This window comes from Xyrauchen texanus, chromosome 22, assembly GCF_025860055.1.
Source record: "Xyrauchen texanus isolate HMW12.3.18 chromosome 22, RBS_HiC_50CHRs, whole genome shotgun sequence".
In the NCBI taxonomy this organism is placed as follows: Eukaryota; Metazoa; Chordata; class Actinopteri; order Cypriniformes; family Catostomidae; genus Xyrauchen; species Xyrauchen texanus.
The window spans coordinates 12,226,120-12,243,514 of NC_068297.1; the positions used below are offsets into that span (position 1 = coordinate 12,226,120).

General features: G+C 38.4%; 1 protein-coding gene across 1 annotated transcript in view; it reads right to left on the reverse strand.

Annotated features, from left to right (window-relative positions):
* The window catches only part of LOC127662319 (VPS10 domain-containing receptor SorCS3-like), a 122,338-nt gene extending 115,590 nt beyond the window's left edge, over positions 1-6,748 (reverse strand). The window contains exons 1-2 of the mRNA XM_052153447.1: positions 6,522-6,748; positions 5,783-6,479 (exon numbers count right to left, since the gene is read on the reverse strand). Of these exons, the coding sequence (XP_052009407.1) occupies positions 5,783-6,479; positions 6,522-6,748 (924 nt within the window). The remainder of the gene's footprint in view (positions 1-5,782; positions 6,480-6,521) is intronic.
* Between the last annotated feature and the right edge of the window lie 10,647 nt (positions 6,749-17,395).

The window sequence follows — 17,395 nt, forward strand, 5'->3', positions numbered from 1 at the left end:
ATTATCTATAACAGCCCTAGGCTGGTTAAATAATGGGGGAAAAGATGTCAGATTGTTTGTTTAGCCAATCAGAAGACCTTCTGTCTGTCAATCATTGTGCTCGTTCACAGGGCAGCCCATGCTTGAATAAGTGCTGGTACGTTGTCCTGCTCCAGTGAAACTCTCATGGTTGGATGGCAAAATTCTCCACCCTAGATCTGCTCCCACACAACGGTCTCTAATGTGTTAGTGTGTGTGCATGTCTTTGGAGTGCAGGGCTTTGGAAAGAGGGGCATCTTTAAGCTCAATTGACAGCATTTGTGGCACAATGTTGATTACCACAAAAATTTATTTTGACTTGTCCCTTCTTTTCTTTAAAAAAAAGAAAAAGCAAAAATCTGGGTTACAGTGAGGCACTTACAATTGAGGTGAATGGGGCCAATGCATAAACATTAAAGGAATAGTTCACCCAAAAATTTTAATTATCTCATTATTCACTTACCCTGATGCCATCCCAGATGTGTATGACTGTCTGCCTTCAGCAGAAGACAAATTAAGATTTTTTGAAATTTTGAAGCTCTGTAGGTCCTTGTAGTGTATAGTGTAATCCACATGACTCCAGTTGACACATGACTCCAATCGATCGGCTGGTGTAAAAAACAAATAGATAATTAAAACATTAATACTTCTTGCCAGCAGTTGACGCATCAGTGACGTAAGTGATATGGCGCGTTCACGCAAGAGAAGAGAAGGTAAGAAGCATGCTTTATATACAACAGAGGACTGAACCTCACGTGAGAGCTAGTTCATTTCAAACAGAAATACAGCATTGGGCAGAAGCAATGATTTAAAGTTAAACATTTTAATTCTCAATTTGTTTCTTACACCAACCTATCGATTTGCTTCTACTTAATTGATTGACTGGAGTCATGTTGATTACTTTAATGCAGCCTAAATATGCCTTTTGGTCCATCAAATAGTTTACTTACTTTATAAGGATATAAAGTAAGCTTCAACATTTTAAAAAAAATCTTAATTTGTGACATTCGTGCAACTCATTGAAGAGGCGCTGACTACACAGAGAAATGCCACTTTCAGAGTTTGTAGTTATTTACATGAACTGCTTCCATATATATTCAACATATTATTTGAACTTTAATAAAGCAAGGAGTCACACAACACCATGCGAGGATCAGATGTGTGAATGGTGCGCACTTTGCTAGTTTTAACACTTTTAATGACATAAACCATTGAGATTCAATACACTCTGTTCCATAAATGTTCTAGGAGGACAATATGTCAAAGAATTTAAAATCCTCTGGCTCTGGAGACATTAAAAGACACTTACGTGCTCAAGTTGACGACCCCGAGCAGGCCGTGAGCCTGGGAGTCGATTTAGTCGGAGAAGTGCGGAAAATGCGGCGGAAGATGCTGAACATGTCGGCAATGCTGACGAAGGTCGTTGCTGATTTGGAGGATCTTGCCAATATGTCGATCGATCACTGCCACGGAGGTGGTTACAAGAGTGTGGGATGTCGGAAAACGGATCAATTATCTGGAGTCATCAGAGAGGGAATTATCTGCTAATCTGCTAGTGACCAAGGTGGATTTGGAGTGTGTCTGGGAGAAGTTGGATGACATGGATAATCGTAACCAGCAGAAAATCGTCCATTTCATAGGGATTCCTGAGGGCGAAGAAGGACAGAATATGGTGAAATTCCTAGATGGGCTCCTTCCGAATCTACTTGACATAGCAGGCCATAAGCTGGAAATCAAGCGAGCTCACAGGGTTCCTGCTTGGCAAGCCATGGAGGGGGGCAGGCCCCGATCAATTCTGGCCAAATTTCGGAGATCATCCGATAAAGATCTTGTTTTACACAAGGCGAGGAGTAAAGGAAGTCTTTCTTGGAAAAATCACAGCATTTTCTTGTTCCCAGACTTTGCGAATTCGACAAGAGAGAAACATGATCGATTCAAGGAATGCAAAGAAAATTTTACATCAACGGCAGGTCGCTTTTGCACTGATATTCTTGGCAAAATTGAGAAAAAATGCTAAATGGGGCAAAAAAACATTCACATGCCCGCAGCAATCGATGTCTTTCATAAAGTCAATGGAGTAAGTCATCTTGTGGTACTCACTTTGCAGCATTGTATGAAGTATCCATTTGTCATACCTGAGTAAAAGTAATGTTACCTTCATGGAAATTGACTCAAGTAAAATTTTAAGTAGCTCACGAGAAAACAACTTAAGCAAAAGTATTAAAGTAACAGATATTAAATTTACTTATCAAAAGTATCAAAAGTACATGTAAATTGCATAAATTATGGAACAGTACAATAAACCCATGGCAACTTATACGCTTGGTGGTGCTCATCATTTACTCATGCCATCCAAAATGTGTCGGATTTTCCTTGATCTGCAGAACACATACAAAGACTTTTAGAAGAATATTTCAGCTCTATAGGTCAATTCAATGCAAGTGAATGGTGGCCTGATATTTCAAGCTACAAAAAGCACAGTAAGGGAGAATAAAGTTATCCATTCTACTACAGCGGTTAAATCCATGTCCCCTGAAGCAATTAAGTTGGTTTTGGGTAAGAACAAACCAAATTGTAACTAATTTTCACTGAATATCTTGCCATTGCAATCTGTATGCACAGTCATGATTTCAAGCTTGATTTCACATTCTAGTGCTTGACGCATATGCAGAGCCTTAGATGGCGCTATAGGAAGTATAAACAAGCTTGAAATCATGATCACCAAGGAGACTGCTAATATCAAGGTTTATAGTCATAAAGGAGTTATATTTTGGTCTATTCTCACCCAAAAACAATTGGATCTGTTCAGAAGACATTGGTTGAAACCACTGGAGTCTTGTGAATTAATCTTATGTTGCATTTATGTGCTTTTTTGAGCTTCAAAGTTCTTGCCACCATTCGCTTACATTGAATTGACCTACATAACAATTTGTGTTCTGCAGAAACAAAATGAAAGTCATACACATCTTGGATCAAATGAGGGTAAGAAATTAAACGAACTATCCCTTTAATGGTGCATTCAAGTCATATCAGAATGATCATATTTATGGTATGAATGTAAATGAACACCATAGTCCATAAAAACTGGAACATTGAAGGAGGGAGATGAGTCATATTAGTGACCAGAAAAGAGACAGCCAGAGCAACCACCCAGAACACCCCGGCAACTGCATAGCAATGTGCTGAAACACAGTTAAATCAACTTTACAACAGCATAGCAACAACCTGACAACCACCTAGAACACCTTGTAAACTGCAGAGCAATGTGCAAAAAACACAGAAAACAACGTAGCAACGGGATAGTAACAACCTGGCAACCACATACTGTAGCAATGCGACAAACACACAGCAGAGATCACCTTGACAACGACATAGCATGCCCTAGTAAGCACATAATGTAGCATAAATGTGCTATAAAGCAAATATAACACTTTAGCATCCTCCAGAAAATTAGTTTTGCTTTGGCAAAGACCATTCACATCTTCATAAAATATAAAAATGAATATTTATGGACATATTCATGAGCAAATATCAAAATAAATATTGTTGGACATTTTCATGAGGGTTGGATATTATTCATGACCAAGACTCCCTGGAAGAAGAGATTGTATTATCTCAATGGGACATTCCTGGTTAAATAAAGGATATAAATAAATAAATACACATCATATCTTGTTTAAATGTAAAATGTACACACATGTGATTGACATTTATATGAACAGGTCTCCTGGAAAGGCCGGAGAATTAGCACACATAACTTCATTATTTAAAAGCTTTCATAACGTTTAAGCGTAAACTTATCAAATTAATTAGTTTCTTTTCTTCACAAGTGGAGACTCGCGATTCGCAAAACTAATCAGAACGCTTTTTTAATATTTTTGTTCAGTTCAAAGGAATCAAATTTAAAAGATTTGATTCTTTCGATTCTTTTAACGAATCACACATCACTATCGCTGATCTGCATGCATTTTTACACATACAGCTGCTATTTTTTTGCTGTGTTCAGTCGCAAAAGTAACGAAAGGGTCTGGAGAAATTAATCGGAGTAAAAGTATCAATTTTCTCTTCACAATATAGTGATGTGAAAGTAAAAGTCCAAAGAAATATTTATTCTCAATAAAGTAGAAAAATTTAAAAACTGTACTTAAGTACAGTAACGAAGTATTTGTACTTCGTTACTATACACCTCTGCTTTGCAGCCGAGTGGAGTGGAGTTCACTGAACATTCACTTGACTGTTTGAGGAAACTGAGCACTTTTTTGTTTGTGCTGGTTACGCCTTGCTGCTGGAGTTTATTTAGTAGAGTAACACACTTTTAGGACAGTTTTATGGATGAATCTACACGCTCTTTGCACTTATTCTTCCGATTGGCTGGAGTTTGTTTTGCGGAGTATTTCTTGCAAAGACATTGGAGTGATTAAGTAATTTGCTTGCACTCATATTGCAGCTGAGTGGACCGGCTCAATGAACATTTGCTTGACTGTCTGAAATCTCTGTGCGCTTTTTTTTTTTTTTTTGTGCTGGTTCCGCCTAGTGGCTGGAGCCGGAGTCTTAGTGTGATAAAATTGCTTACTAATCTTTTGTGTTTAAAGGTATATTCAATTTTACAAGTCATTGTCATTACAATGTAATGGCATAAACAATAAAAGGACTGTAAAAACAGTAATTAAAACAAATTTAGAGCTCAAATAATACACAAGTTTTAATTAATGTAGGCTCTGAGTGTTTTTATTAAATTACAAGCTTCACATTTGTGTCTTTAAACCCTCCAAAAGTTAGATAGTGACTTGCTGTTACATCGATTTTTTTTATTTTTTTTCTTTAGAAGGAGGGATGAATTAAAAAAACATCTTTGTGGTAATCATAATTATGCCACAAATGCTGTCCATTGAGCTTGTATCAGACCTGGAATATTCCTTTAAAACTGCATTTATTTCTAGCAGGTTCCTTTTGCATTCCAGAACTGATGTCCTAATACAGTAGGTATCAAACAAATAAATAAAACATTTTCAGACATAATGTCTGGTTTGAGGTTCGGACGACTCAAAGCAAGAAATCTTGTATGGAATTCTTCTTACTGCTAATAATAAATAAATAGCCTTTTTAAAATGCAGCATAGTAGAGATATACTATATCTTGAAACACCAAGGATGCAACACCATTGAAAACAGAAACACAAATCCTCATAACTGTCACATGAGCTTTGAATATTTGGATCACAAATATTAATGAATATATCTGTGTAAGATGAGGAACGGTTGCTTCTAATAATCAATATAATTGTCTTTGTGTGTGTGTGTGTGTGTGTGTGTGTGGGGGGGGGGGGGGGTTAATACTGGGGAGACGGATTGATTTATGTTTTCTTTTTTTTGTTGTTGCTTTTTTGGCTTTTTTTGGATCGTGTTATTGCGTCATGAAACTGGCTATAAATTAAAGTGCTTTTTTCCTGACGTTTTGAAGTCCATGTGAATTAGTTGTCGACCGTCTGACTAGAAATACGCAACACAGAAAATGTATTTGCAAATAAGAAAAGCGAAAGAGAGATGAGGCGCACGCACGCACACACTCACTCAAGCACACTGGGGTTTGCAGCTGCTGTGCTCTCTGTAAAACACTTAAAACTATCAAAACCATTTAAGATCACTACAGTATATAAAACACCACAGTACACTTGTGCCATTTGAACCCCAAAAAGTGTTTACAATAATGGGCAAAGTATTGATCTCTTAAAGCCATGCGCATTAGAGAGAACGTTTCCACTCACACTGCTGTTGTGTCCGGACCATAGTACCATGGCCTGATTATGAGCAGCATCTCCAGACAGCGCAAAGGTGGATGTGACCAGGTGTGGCTCATCCTGCCTCGGACCTCTCCCGGTCCCGTCAGCTCCTCCAGTGCGCCTGAGATCGAACCGAGGAGCGGCCGCATCCTGGAAACTATTAACATTTTTTTCGTGGTCATAGGGAAACAGACTGCGCTTTTCCCTTCTCTTAACTTTGGTTTCCTCTGGAGACGATGTTGAATAAACCTTTCCGTTTTTTTCTTTAGTTGGACCGGTCCTCTTCGCTTGGGATGTGTTCGCTTTCTCTAGCTTCTGTCCCCAGAACGGCGAAGGAGAGTCTCTTTGCGCTTCAGGGGAAAGTTGGGCTCCATCCAGCCCCCATATCCTGCTTTTCACGTTACTGTCGACCGTTACACTTGCAAATTGGCGGTTGACAAAAGCCTTTGGCTTTACTTGTTCCTTTGCGTGCGCCTGTAGCTCACGTTTCAGCGGTATTGTAATTGGCGCGAAGCACGAGGCGCAAGTGAGATCTGCGCGCGCGGGGAACGGCACGAGAGCGCACAGGAAAAACAACGTCCAGTAAGTCCGGTTTGACTTAAACCCCCAGACATCCTCCATCTTCATCATATTTCTCCTCATCTTCAGCTTGTACACCATACCAAGTCCAAGTCCAGTTTCTCTCAAAATCACAACATAAATAGACGTAAAACAACTTTCTCACCTGTGTAACCGCGACTGTGTCTGATGTGCGGTTTCTGTCGGTTCGACGCGGGGAGTAGTAACAGGAGGGGTGGAGCTGCTGAGTGGCACTCGCTCACTCACGCGCCACTGCTTGGATCGAGCGCGAGAGCAGAACGTGTGACAGGTGCGCGACACACGCGCGCGGGGCATAGAGATGGCCCCGAGGGTATCCGCGAGCAGAGACATCTGGAGGAGTCGTGCCTGCATCTTTTCATATTAGTATGTAAGCAGGAAAACTGATAACCTCGTCTATATCACATTAGCAAGAGTCACAGTTTATAAATAGAATCTGCAAAATGATAACCACTAATACACATCAGTTATAAGGTTTTTTTTATTTGTTTTGCAGTGAACCTTTACACAGAAACATCTGCTTTTTATTTTTCAAGATAATACAATATATTGTATTATCTTGAAAAATAAAAAGATGTTTCTGTCCAGATTACAGTTCAATGTGTAAAAAGATTGTAGCCTACAAGAACAGAAAAAAATACAAGGACTTCACATCAAATCTATTAATAGGCCTACAGTATAAACACAAATATATATAATGTAACAGTAGGATATAGGATGTAGGATATAGTAAGTAACAAGTGTTTTTCAATCAACAGAATTTTTTTTTTAGCTCAGGAATATCAAGTGTTCAATACAAGTTATGTTCAATCAACAGCTTTTGTGGCATAATGTAAATTCATAATTTTGACTCGTCCCTCTTCTTAAAAAATAAAAACTCAAGATAACAGTGAGGCACTTTCAATGGAATGGGGCGAATTTTTGAGATTTGAGGCAGAAATGTTAAGCTTAATTTTATAAAAGCACTTACATTAATTCTAATAACTTGCATATTATTTGAGCTGTAAAGTTGTTTAAATCAATGTTTTTGCAGGTTTAGTGGGTTTATGGCACAGAAAACATTATTAAGTTATTGTATCATGCTAAAATTATGTTAACATGCATATTGTTTACATCTTCTGGATATAGGATATAGTTTTGAAAGTGTATTTTAACGTCTACATACTGGCCCTATTCATTTCCATTGTAAGTGACTCATTGTAACTCAAGTGTAAGGAATGGAGGGACATGTCAACATTTATATTTGTGGTATAAACATATGCCACAAATGCTGTCGATTCAGCTTAACTTGTATTGAACCTGGATGAATGTATTAGCTTTATTACTTGAACTTAATTATTTGACTATTCTGGAAAAGTTTGCTCTGTCTCTCCAGCTCAGGAATATAGTAATCTTTACAATTGTTAGAGATACTGATAAATGCATCTTGCCCTCAGATCTCGGAATGGGTAGGCCATCTGTGGGTACTCTCACTGCCCTTGCGGGAATGGGGCGTTTGAGGTGGAATCTGTAACTCATATGACTCCAAGAAGAACATAGGGCAAAAGGGATACTGAGGTTGAGTACTCAGTACTCCTTAAAATAATGGCTTAAGCCATTGTCTCACTAGCTGATTTTTCTAATGATTTTCAGGTGTTTGCTTCATAAACATAATCAACAGCCAGGCACAGGGAGACAGCATGTATTAGTGTCTCTCAGTGGGAGGTGTTAATCACTTGACTGTCGGGACTCTATGCTGAGCTAATGGCTTCAAAGACTGAAAAAAACACATCTGGCTTGTTTAAAAAAATTATTCTGTCTCTGAGACAGGGTCTTGTGTTCTCTTCAAGTGACCAATGAGCTCCTTCTTTTACTGAAGAATGAACAATACATAAAGCTGATGTGAATGTTTTCATCATACTCAGATTCGGTCACCAAGCTTTTTTTCTGCCTTTCTTTCCTGCATAAAAGCCACAACAGTCTGTTTTTATTGGATGAAATTCTTTAGTAACTGAAAGCTGCATATTGACATGCATTCTATTGACATGCATTCTATGACAAGCCTTGATTGGATAAATAAACACTCGTGCACTTTCACAAGGTAAAGTTACTCCATCTTTACGATCTCTTCTCTCTTTTGTATAGCGGAAAAACAGACAAAGGGAGAGAGTAAACTCCGTGACTGTGAGAACAGGTACTTTTCAATGCAGAAATAATGCTAAAGCAACTAATGACGGATAAAAATAACCACAACCTAAATTTTCCAGTTTTAGTCCATTTTAAAATATAACCGCGTCAAAGCCAACCAAACCTATAAAGAAAATGCAACAATGTAACAATTTTAGCCCGTTTCAGCACAAATCAAGCAAGCTACATGTCTAAAAATGGCCTAAATCAATTAAATTGTCTGTGCTCATGTAGTACTCCTGTTGTTTTTTCAGTGAGCTCCATGTGAAAAGAATCAGAGACAGATGGTTGCGGTGAGTCGTTATGTGTGCCACCATTTTGTGTCGGGAAGTGTATACCTCAGAATTAAAAATGCCAAATCTCTGTAAAACGGTCTGCAAGTGTGACACCCTCAGCCAAAATCAAGTTGACTGCATGGAGTCTGCAGCATTAGTATTGAACTGTCATGAGACACAATACACAGTAGCCAGCCCACATAAATAAATAATCTGGATGCTTTGTATACTTAATCTGCACCTAAACTTGTCTGTGGTGAAGTGCAAATGGAGTAAGAATTAAAAAAAAAAGAAAGCCTGGGAAAGATTTGCATTCATGATTAATTTAAAACAAACTGTCGATAGCATGATTAGAGAGAGCATGACACAAGGGAGGGGGAGAGAGTGAAAGATGTCTTTTCATTCATTTGGGAAGGAAGTGATGGGTATTTTAAGCCGGAGGGGGTAAAGCAAGCTCTTTATGCAGGTGAGTTAAAATATGTACAATTACAACAAGGTATCTGTGTGAAAATGTACACACAGAGACACAAAAACATGTTCTTAGGCATGGCACAGTATATCTGTTATTAAGAAGAATAGAAATATCTGGGGGTGTTTTTCCTCCACAATTAAGGTGATCTGGAAGTTACCCTGACTGTGTCATCACAGAAAACCCAGAGGATTTACTGAACCAAAGTAGCTAACTTCTTTCTTCAGCACCCTCAGCTGAACTCTCACCCTTACTTAAGGTTAGAATGATTTATTGAACTGTTTTGCAGTCACTGTCCTAACTCATCAGCTGACACCTACCAGTTCTGTTGACTTGATTTAATTTTTTTAACTAATCAAAGCTGAATACACTCCATGCAAAGAATTGACTGTGGTAAAACAGGGGTTCAGTTTGACAGTTTGAATAACCGTAAGATCCAGTGGTGATTCTGGTGCCCTGGGGCAGTGATTTCCAACCTAGGAACTTTGCTTTGTTGAACCTTGTGGTAAGGAGGAGGGCGGGGCCGGGCCGTGATGATGCCCCTAATCAGGCTAATCAAGCCAACGAGAGGGATAAAGTCCACCGGAGGCAGCAGTTCGACAGAGAGAGAGGCTGTGTCTCGTTTGGAAGGCTGCGTCCTGTGGAGGTCGCATTTGTCAGCCACATTCGTCTCGTTTTAGAAAAGCGAGTAGGACACTTTGCAGCCTTCGAATGCAACCTTCTTTCACGGGAGGATGCATGAGGTGTATCCTTCATGGGCACTCACAACCCACAATTCTTTGCTTCAACGGAAATGTAAAAAACATTTTTCCCGAAAATATGATGTTCAAACACAAGTAATGTTAATTTCCAAGTTGAAGTACCTCAGTAGATGGATGCAGAATATATAATATGTCTAATTATATTAATATATCATTAAAATAAAGTATTAGACTAAAAGTACACCTGTAAAATCTATTTTCTTTTCTCTTTACATCGTCATATCTCTCCTAAAATGTACCTCATGCATTCCCTTCCAGAGGGACTTCGTTCCCTTCTCACTCAAAGCACTCGTGCATGTTAAAGAGTGCCGTGCTGTCATAGCAACCATGTTACGTTCCGTTTCCATTTGTCCTACGAAGGCCGTCTCGTTTAAACGAGGCTTGTTTAAAGGATGACACTCGGTTTACTGCAGCCTTCAAAGGATGCATCCTAACTAGCATGCAGCTTTCGAAACGAAACACAGCTAGAGAGTTACAGGCAGCTGCCCTGCGTGTGTGTATGTCTTTTGTCCCTCTCGAGGGCTTGATTAGGGGCCGGGTGTGCAGCATAATGACCCGGCCTGCCCTCCTCCCTGCCACAAACCTATTAAAAAAAAAATTATAAATAAAAATCAATTATTGGGATATAGGGCATAAATATTTTTTTTGGTTTAATTACTATCTTCATATGAACAATCATGATTTTGATTATTACAATCCCAAGATTTATCTTTTACTCTATATAAAGTTCAGCACTGTGATCCTTTCACTGTGTGTTGAGAGTAAAAGTTTGGTTAGACTCATTCAAAGATGAAATACAAGGAGTCCATTTGTCAATGAATGCCTTTTTTAATATCCTTTCCATTCTTTACATTCAGTTGTTGAAAAAAAGGAACAACAAAAAATAAAACTGCATTCAAATTACAAGTAGCACAGATGCGGTAAAGAAGCTATTTGACCCCACTTTCATTAATATGTGCTTAACTGAAACACGTTTAATACTTCATAACGTATCAAGTTAGAAGGTACCTGTATAATTACCAGCATTAGCTGACAGATAATTTATTTTATTTGTAAGCAAAATGAACATTATAGCTGAAAGATGCCTAAAACATACATTCATGGCTTATAAATGCATGGTTTTGTTTTTGTTGTCTTTGATGAAAAAACATCAAAACTGGTAACGTTGCCTTTTCATTTTGTACAGAAGGTATATTACAATATTAATGATAACTTTAATGAAATTTATGTTTAGTCTTTGGTATACTTCTTTAGTGTTGTGTAGATTGAGGGTACTTGAGCCTTACTGATGGTGCTGATGAGGTACTTAAGGCAAAAAAGGTTGGAAAACACTGCACTACATTGTTTACCACCCTGTTTTACCATTTCAATGCAATTGTTATGGCTGTGTACCTGCAACACAGACAATCATCTGTCTACCACAGAACACTAACTTTTAAATGTGAGGCCAACTCAAGGTGTTTGTCATTTTACATGAATTATTGCAGCTTCAGCTTTATTAATGGGGTTCCTTTTCCTTCTGTGTCTTCATAAATCATTTGTTTGTGTTTTGGAAGGAAGTCCTTTTTCTTGGAAGAATTTCTGGTATAGTCGCTGTGTAAAGGCGACTGACAGGAATGTTTTGCATGTATTGGGTATTTGACATATCACTAATCATTTATTGTTGTGTCAATGCTTTGCCAGATTTTCTGACAGTTTCAAGGAAAATAAATCAATATCTTCTTGTGTGACATTTTTACTATAGGGTAGACTCTGTCAGGGATTTTCCTATGACTGCAGACTTGAATACTCCTCAGGTCCTCCGGCAGCAATGAAATTACTTTTAAAAACAAATATTACAGTATGTGTCTCATCCCAACAACAACCCCCCGCAAACACACTATGTTTTTTCACGTAGGCTATCTATTGTATTCAAAAAGCAACAGACACAAACATTCCTTTCTGCATTTTATGATACACTGCTCTACAATATTTAAATGTCACAGTCTTCAGACTGACGTATGTTCACGCACATTAAAACACACATGTGTTCAAAGATTCAAAAGCCTCAAGGCAGTGTCGCTTTTGTAGTGTTCTCAGTCCATGCAGGAGCTTGTTAGCTCTGACACCCTGGTAAGAGATCTGACAGACACTGAAATGGCCTCCTCTTGCACACACAAACACACACATATACACACACACTCTTATGCAGACATGTGAAAGAGAGCGCTCTAGAGCTTTTATCACTGCAGTTGCCATTGTGTGTAGAAGAAAACACACGCACACGGACTCACACACAAGCGCACTTTCATTGGTCCTCCTAGTGGATGGTCTTTTCTATAGCACATAGGCTGTCAAACTGAGAGAAAGAGAGAGACATAATGAAGCAGCCACACTCACACTGGTTGGATATATTAAAATAAATTAACAAAGAAAGGCATTCCTGACTGTCATACAACAAAATAATCCATATCAGATTAATAGTTATTGTGAAGACACTGTTCTTTTGATCATTATGGCTCATTATGTGTACAATGTTTTTTCTGTTCATTACGGCTCATTATCTGTGCAATGTTCCCAGTCAGAACAAATCCTTGGATTTCAAAAGCAATTCAAAGACAGCATAACTACTGACATAATGCACCTTAAACACCAGAGCTTGGCTTTTTATGTGTAAATATGGACAGACTATCCATCAAGGTCAACAAAGGTCTGCCCTGATCATCAAAAGCCTTTGTTGTTGTAGAACTGATAATTGTCAATGGCAACAGTAGATCAAACCTTAAAGAGCACTTCACAACTTCACATTTTTATTTAATATACAAGAACCATTTAGCAAAAGGTAGACAGGTTTGAATTGCTGTCTGTAAGAGATGGCTCAGATGAGAGTCTGAGACCCTGTTTACACCCGATATTAAGATGCGTGTTGGGAGATCTGATCACAGGTGGTCATGCGAGAGACACATCGCTGTTTACACCTAGAATTATCTTGCATCTTAAATGCATGACCACTTGTGTTTGGATTTTGAAGGGAGGGTCTCTGATTTCATGACGACAATCACTATGTCATTGAGTTACTGCATAGTAAACAGCGAAAAAGCACAAACAAAACCGGCACACTGTTTCTCCCAGATGGAGTTTAAATGAAATCTAAGCTCAAATGCAACATGTATTTAGTACTGGCCACATGTGATCGGATCCTCCAAAATGCATCTTGATACCAGGTGAATACTGCATGCTCATGGACCACCCACAGTATGTTCACTGACTGTCTGATGCATCCAAAAATGGCAAAAGCTGTTTTATATCAACAGCTCCAATCTGATTGGCTGTTCTTATGCATCTTCAGGTGTTGTAGTGCACAAAGAGAGATATTTGAAGGGGCAAGTGAAAGAGAATTTAATTGACCCTTCGCTAAGCTTGCCCCCTTAGTTATCGTTGCTCGCTCTGTCAAGCTCTGCAGAACTCCCCATTGGAATGAATGGGAGAGTGCCATGAACAACGTGGTTTTTGGCTAAATATTCTCATAAATCGAATGGATAATATTTTAACGTGGACTGGTATGAAGAGTGACATTGCAATGCATGTTATGTGAAGTTTTTTGTCAAATAAATTGTTAAATTACACAGTTATTTGATTAAAAACTGTGAGGTGTGTGAATCAGAATCAAGGCAAACAATAATTAATGTAACTTAAAAAGAGAAAAACTTAATTAAATAGTGATTACACATCTAATAACATTAGCGTAAGTGAACAAAGCTGTTTATAACATCTCATAACACACTCATCTCTTTTTGACTTGAATCAATACACAAATGAAGTAACGTTCAGTTTTTAGCATTAATTTACCTTGGAGCAAATGAAGGTGTCGTTGCAGATGTTTCGAATGAGAGCTGGCACTGTTTAATCCATAACATGCTCTTCTCCAGATTTATTTAAAGATTATTTAATAATAAAAAAGAAAGAAAGAAAGAAAAAAACACTGTGTGTATCCTCTCAGGTTAAATCGTGTCACTATTACAAATGACCCGGCAATAACATGTTTTAAATGTTTTTAATTATTTTGATAAAATTCTGCTAAAAGGACTAAAATACACATTACTTCATAGGCTCTCATTGGAAAATAGCAAACTCATGTCAGAGTAATGGTGGCAGGGCAACAGTTGCTAAGACAGGATTGGTCAGAAGCACATTTAAGGCGGGGCTTAGCAAAGGGTCACTTGCCTGAAAGAACAAGTAACCTCAAAAATAAAAATGATCTCACTATTTACTCTCATGCCATACCAGACATACATTATACAACTTTATTTCTTCAGTAGAACACATTTGAAGAAAAATATAAAAATATCTTAGCTCAGTAGGTCCTTAAAATGCATGTGGATAGTGATCAGATCTTTGAAGCTCCTAAAATCATAGACGGTCATAATAAACGTCATCCATACGACTCCATCGTTAAAATGAATGTCTTCCAAAGCAATACGATCACTTTTGGAGTGAAAAAGATACATATTTAAGTACAATTACAAGTACAATAACTTTTTAACAATATAGCATCACTTTTGGTAAGCAGCAGTATGTGTGTGACATAATTGTGTTGGCATATTCACGTGAGAACAGACGCACGCGCGACACACCCAGAAGAGCTGTGCTGTTTACAGCAGAGAAGGAGGAATGCTGTACATAAGCTTTGTTAGTTTTAGTTTAGATCTATATTTGTATCTGTTTGTTTACTCACAATGGTGCATTTGTGTGCTTATCCTGGATGTCTCAACTGAGAGAAAAACGTGAGATTACCTCCTTAACATGCCAACGCAAATTCGTCATACGAGAGACCGCATGAACTCAGCATTCTTATGAATGCTGCTGATCGGAAGTGATAGTTTATATTTAAAAAGTTATCTTTTTCACATCAAAAGCGTATCGCTTTAAAAGACATTAATTAAACTGCTGGATGAAGTTTATGACTGTCTGTGATTTTTAGAGCTTCAAAAGTCTGATCTGCATCCACTTGCATTTTAAGGACCAACTGAGCTGTGATATTTTCTAATCGTTCCCGCATGTTCCACGTTCATACTGCGTGGAATTCCCACACAATTTTATTTACATAAACATTTAGCTGAGCATCAGTAAACCAATCCAAACAGATGAACAAATAATTTTAACTGACTTTGTATAAAACTATAATTCCAGAATCTTCACAAATATTGTAAATCAGCTCTTCCACATCTCTCTCTCTCTCTCTCTCTCTCTCTCTCTCTCTCATGCAGCTTTCTGGAGCTCATTGGATGCTTTTTGAATTTAGTGTGAGTGTGCACAGTGATGAAGCACATTTTGTAACATATATAATGAACTTAATATGTCACAGATCTATTGTATAAACCTGTTAATTCGATGTGGGAATGGCATTGTACCACATCTCTGTTAGCGAGCGATGTGTTAAAACTATTGCTCCTGTTTATAATCAACAATGCTGTCAACATTGCAAGCACGCAACATTGGAGCAATCTAATTTTGAAACCTTTCATATCGTGGCACTCCTTCATAAGTCAGAAAATAGCACATTTGACAAGAAGGGCAGAAATAGCAAAAATGCTTTGTGTAATGCTACCAGAATTACTGAGCTGCATGGTGAAAAGAAAGACTTAAACATCAGTTACATCTCTCATCTCATCTCTCTGGAACTCCATCTGACCAATACAGGTATTTTCTCTACCATGTGAATTGGTCAATTTTAATATGTAATAATATACATAAATAATAATTATAATATGGCAGCAGTTATTTGCACTAAGTGCAAATAGCGATAGACACTATTTCACACTAAGTGTAAATCATTTGTAAAAAAATAAAAAAAATGTACCTGCCAAAGCTTGAGTTGTGTCGTAGCAAAGAAAAACTTCAGTGCAATGATCTTTTTACTGAATATTAATGCATGATTAGGAAGCTGGATTCAGACTCACAAGAACTGTGTGTTGTGTCTCATGAGTGTGCGCCCTGAAGGAAATTGGCCTTATTTGGCTGCAGTGGGTCCGAATCAGTCATGATCTCACTGTCTCTATCACTTTAGTTGAGCCCTTGGAATGACACTGATATTGAGTTTAACAACAATAACTCTGATTATGGTTAAACCATTCCATGGACTGATCATTCTCAGTGTTCTCTAGTTTAAAGAAAGCCTACAGATTGGACTTTAGTTATGTTAGGTATTTTAGGAGTGCCCCCTAAATATCAACTCAGATCTGCAGTCGCTGTTTCAATCTTGGCCCTCATGAGGGGAGAAATGACACACACACCAGAGTATATCATATCATTCTCCGACGTTTATTGTTCAACACATCATTTTATATTATTCAGCAAAGTAACACTACCACTAAACTAACCAATAAAATTATTATTTTCCTTATATGGACGTGACATACATATTTGATATGAGATACATGAGGGCTTAGGACAGAGAGTACAAGTACAAGAAACACATTTCTAAAAATGGCAGTTTGTCGACACATCCTGATACAAAACAGGAAACATCTTGCAACACATCAACTGTCCTGCAGAACAGGAAGAACGTCTCGGGTTACTTAACTGTAACCCTTGTTCCCTGAAAAAGCGGAATGAGATGCTGCACTGATTTAGCGCTTTGGGAACGTCATTTAGGAGTGACCATGTGTGCAACACGTCAATGAAATTGACTGGAATTTATAGCCTCTGCTGGTGACATAAACAGGATGCGCCGGTACCAGGGGATATAAATAGATACGCCACAGGTGCATCATCAGGTATTTTGTCTGAAGAGCAGTCCCGGGGCATCATCGGTGCGACAATGAAGCGCAGCAGCTTTTTCAGGGAACAAGGGTTACAGTTAAGTAACCTGAGACGTTCCCTATCAAAAGCTACACTTTGATGCTGCGCTGATTTAGAGCTTTGGGAATGAAAATACCCACAGCGCCGTACTGTGGATGTCTGGACCCCTTACGGTTGTGTAGTTTTTGCTCACAAGAACACGAGAGGTCTCATACATGAGCTTGTGATGTTGACTCAAGGACGTAAGAGCCTGGAGTGGCATGAACATCTAAACTCTAAAATCTTATGAATGTATGCGGAGAGGACCAGCCTGCCGCAATACAAACATGCTGTAGAGGGACACCTCCAGCCAAAGCTTTAGAGGAAGTGACCCCCCCCCGTTAGAATGAGCCCTGATACCTACTGGCAAAGCTTGACCATGCACCTCATAGGCCAGGGCAATAGCATCCCTCACCCAATGTGACATTGTCTGTTTGGTGGCCCCCCTGGTGGCCCCATGACAAACAAATATTTGCACTTATTTACACAACTGGCTAATGCAGTGGATATA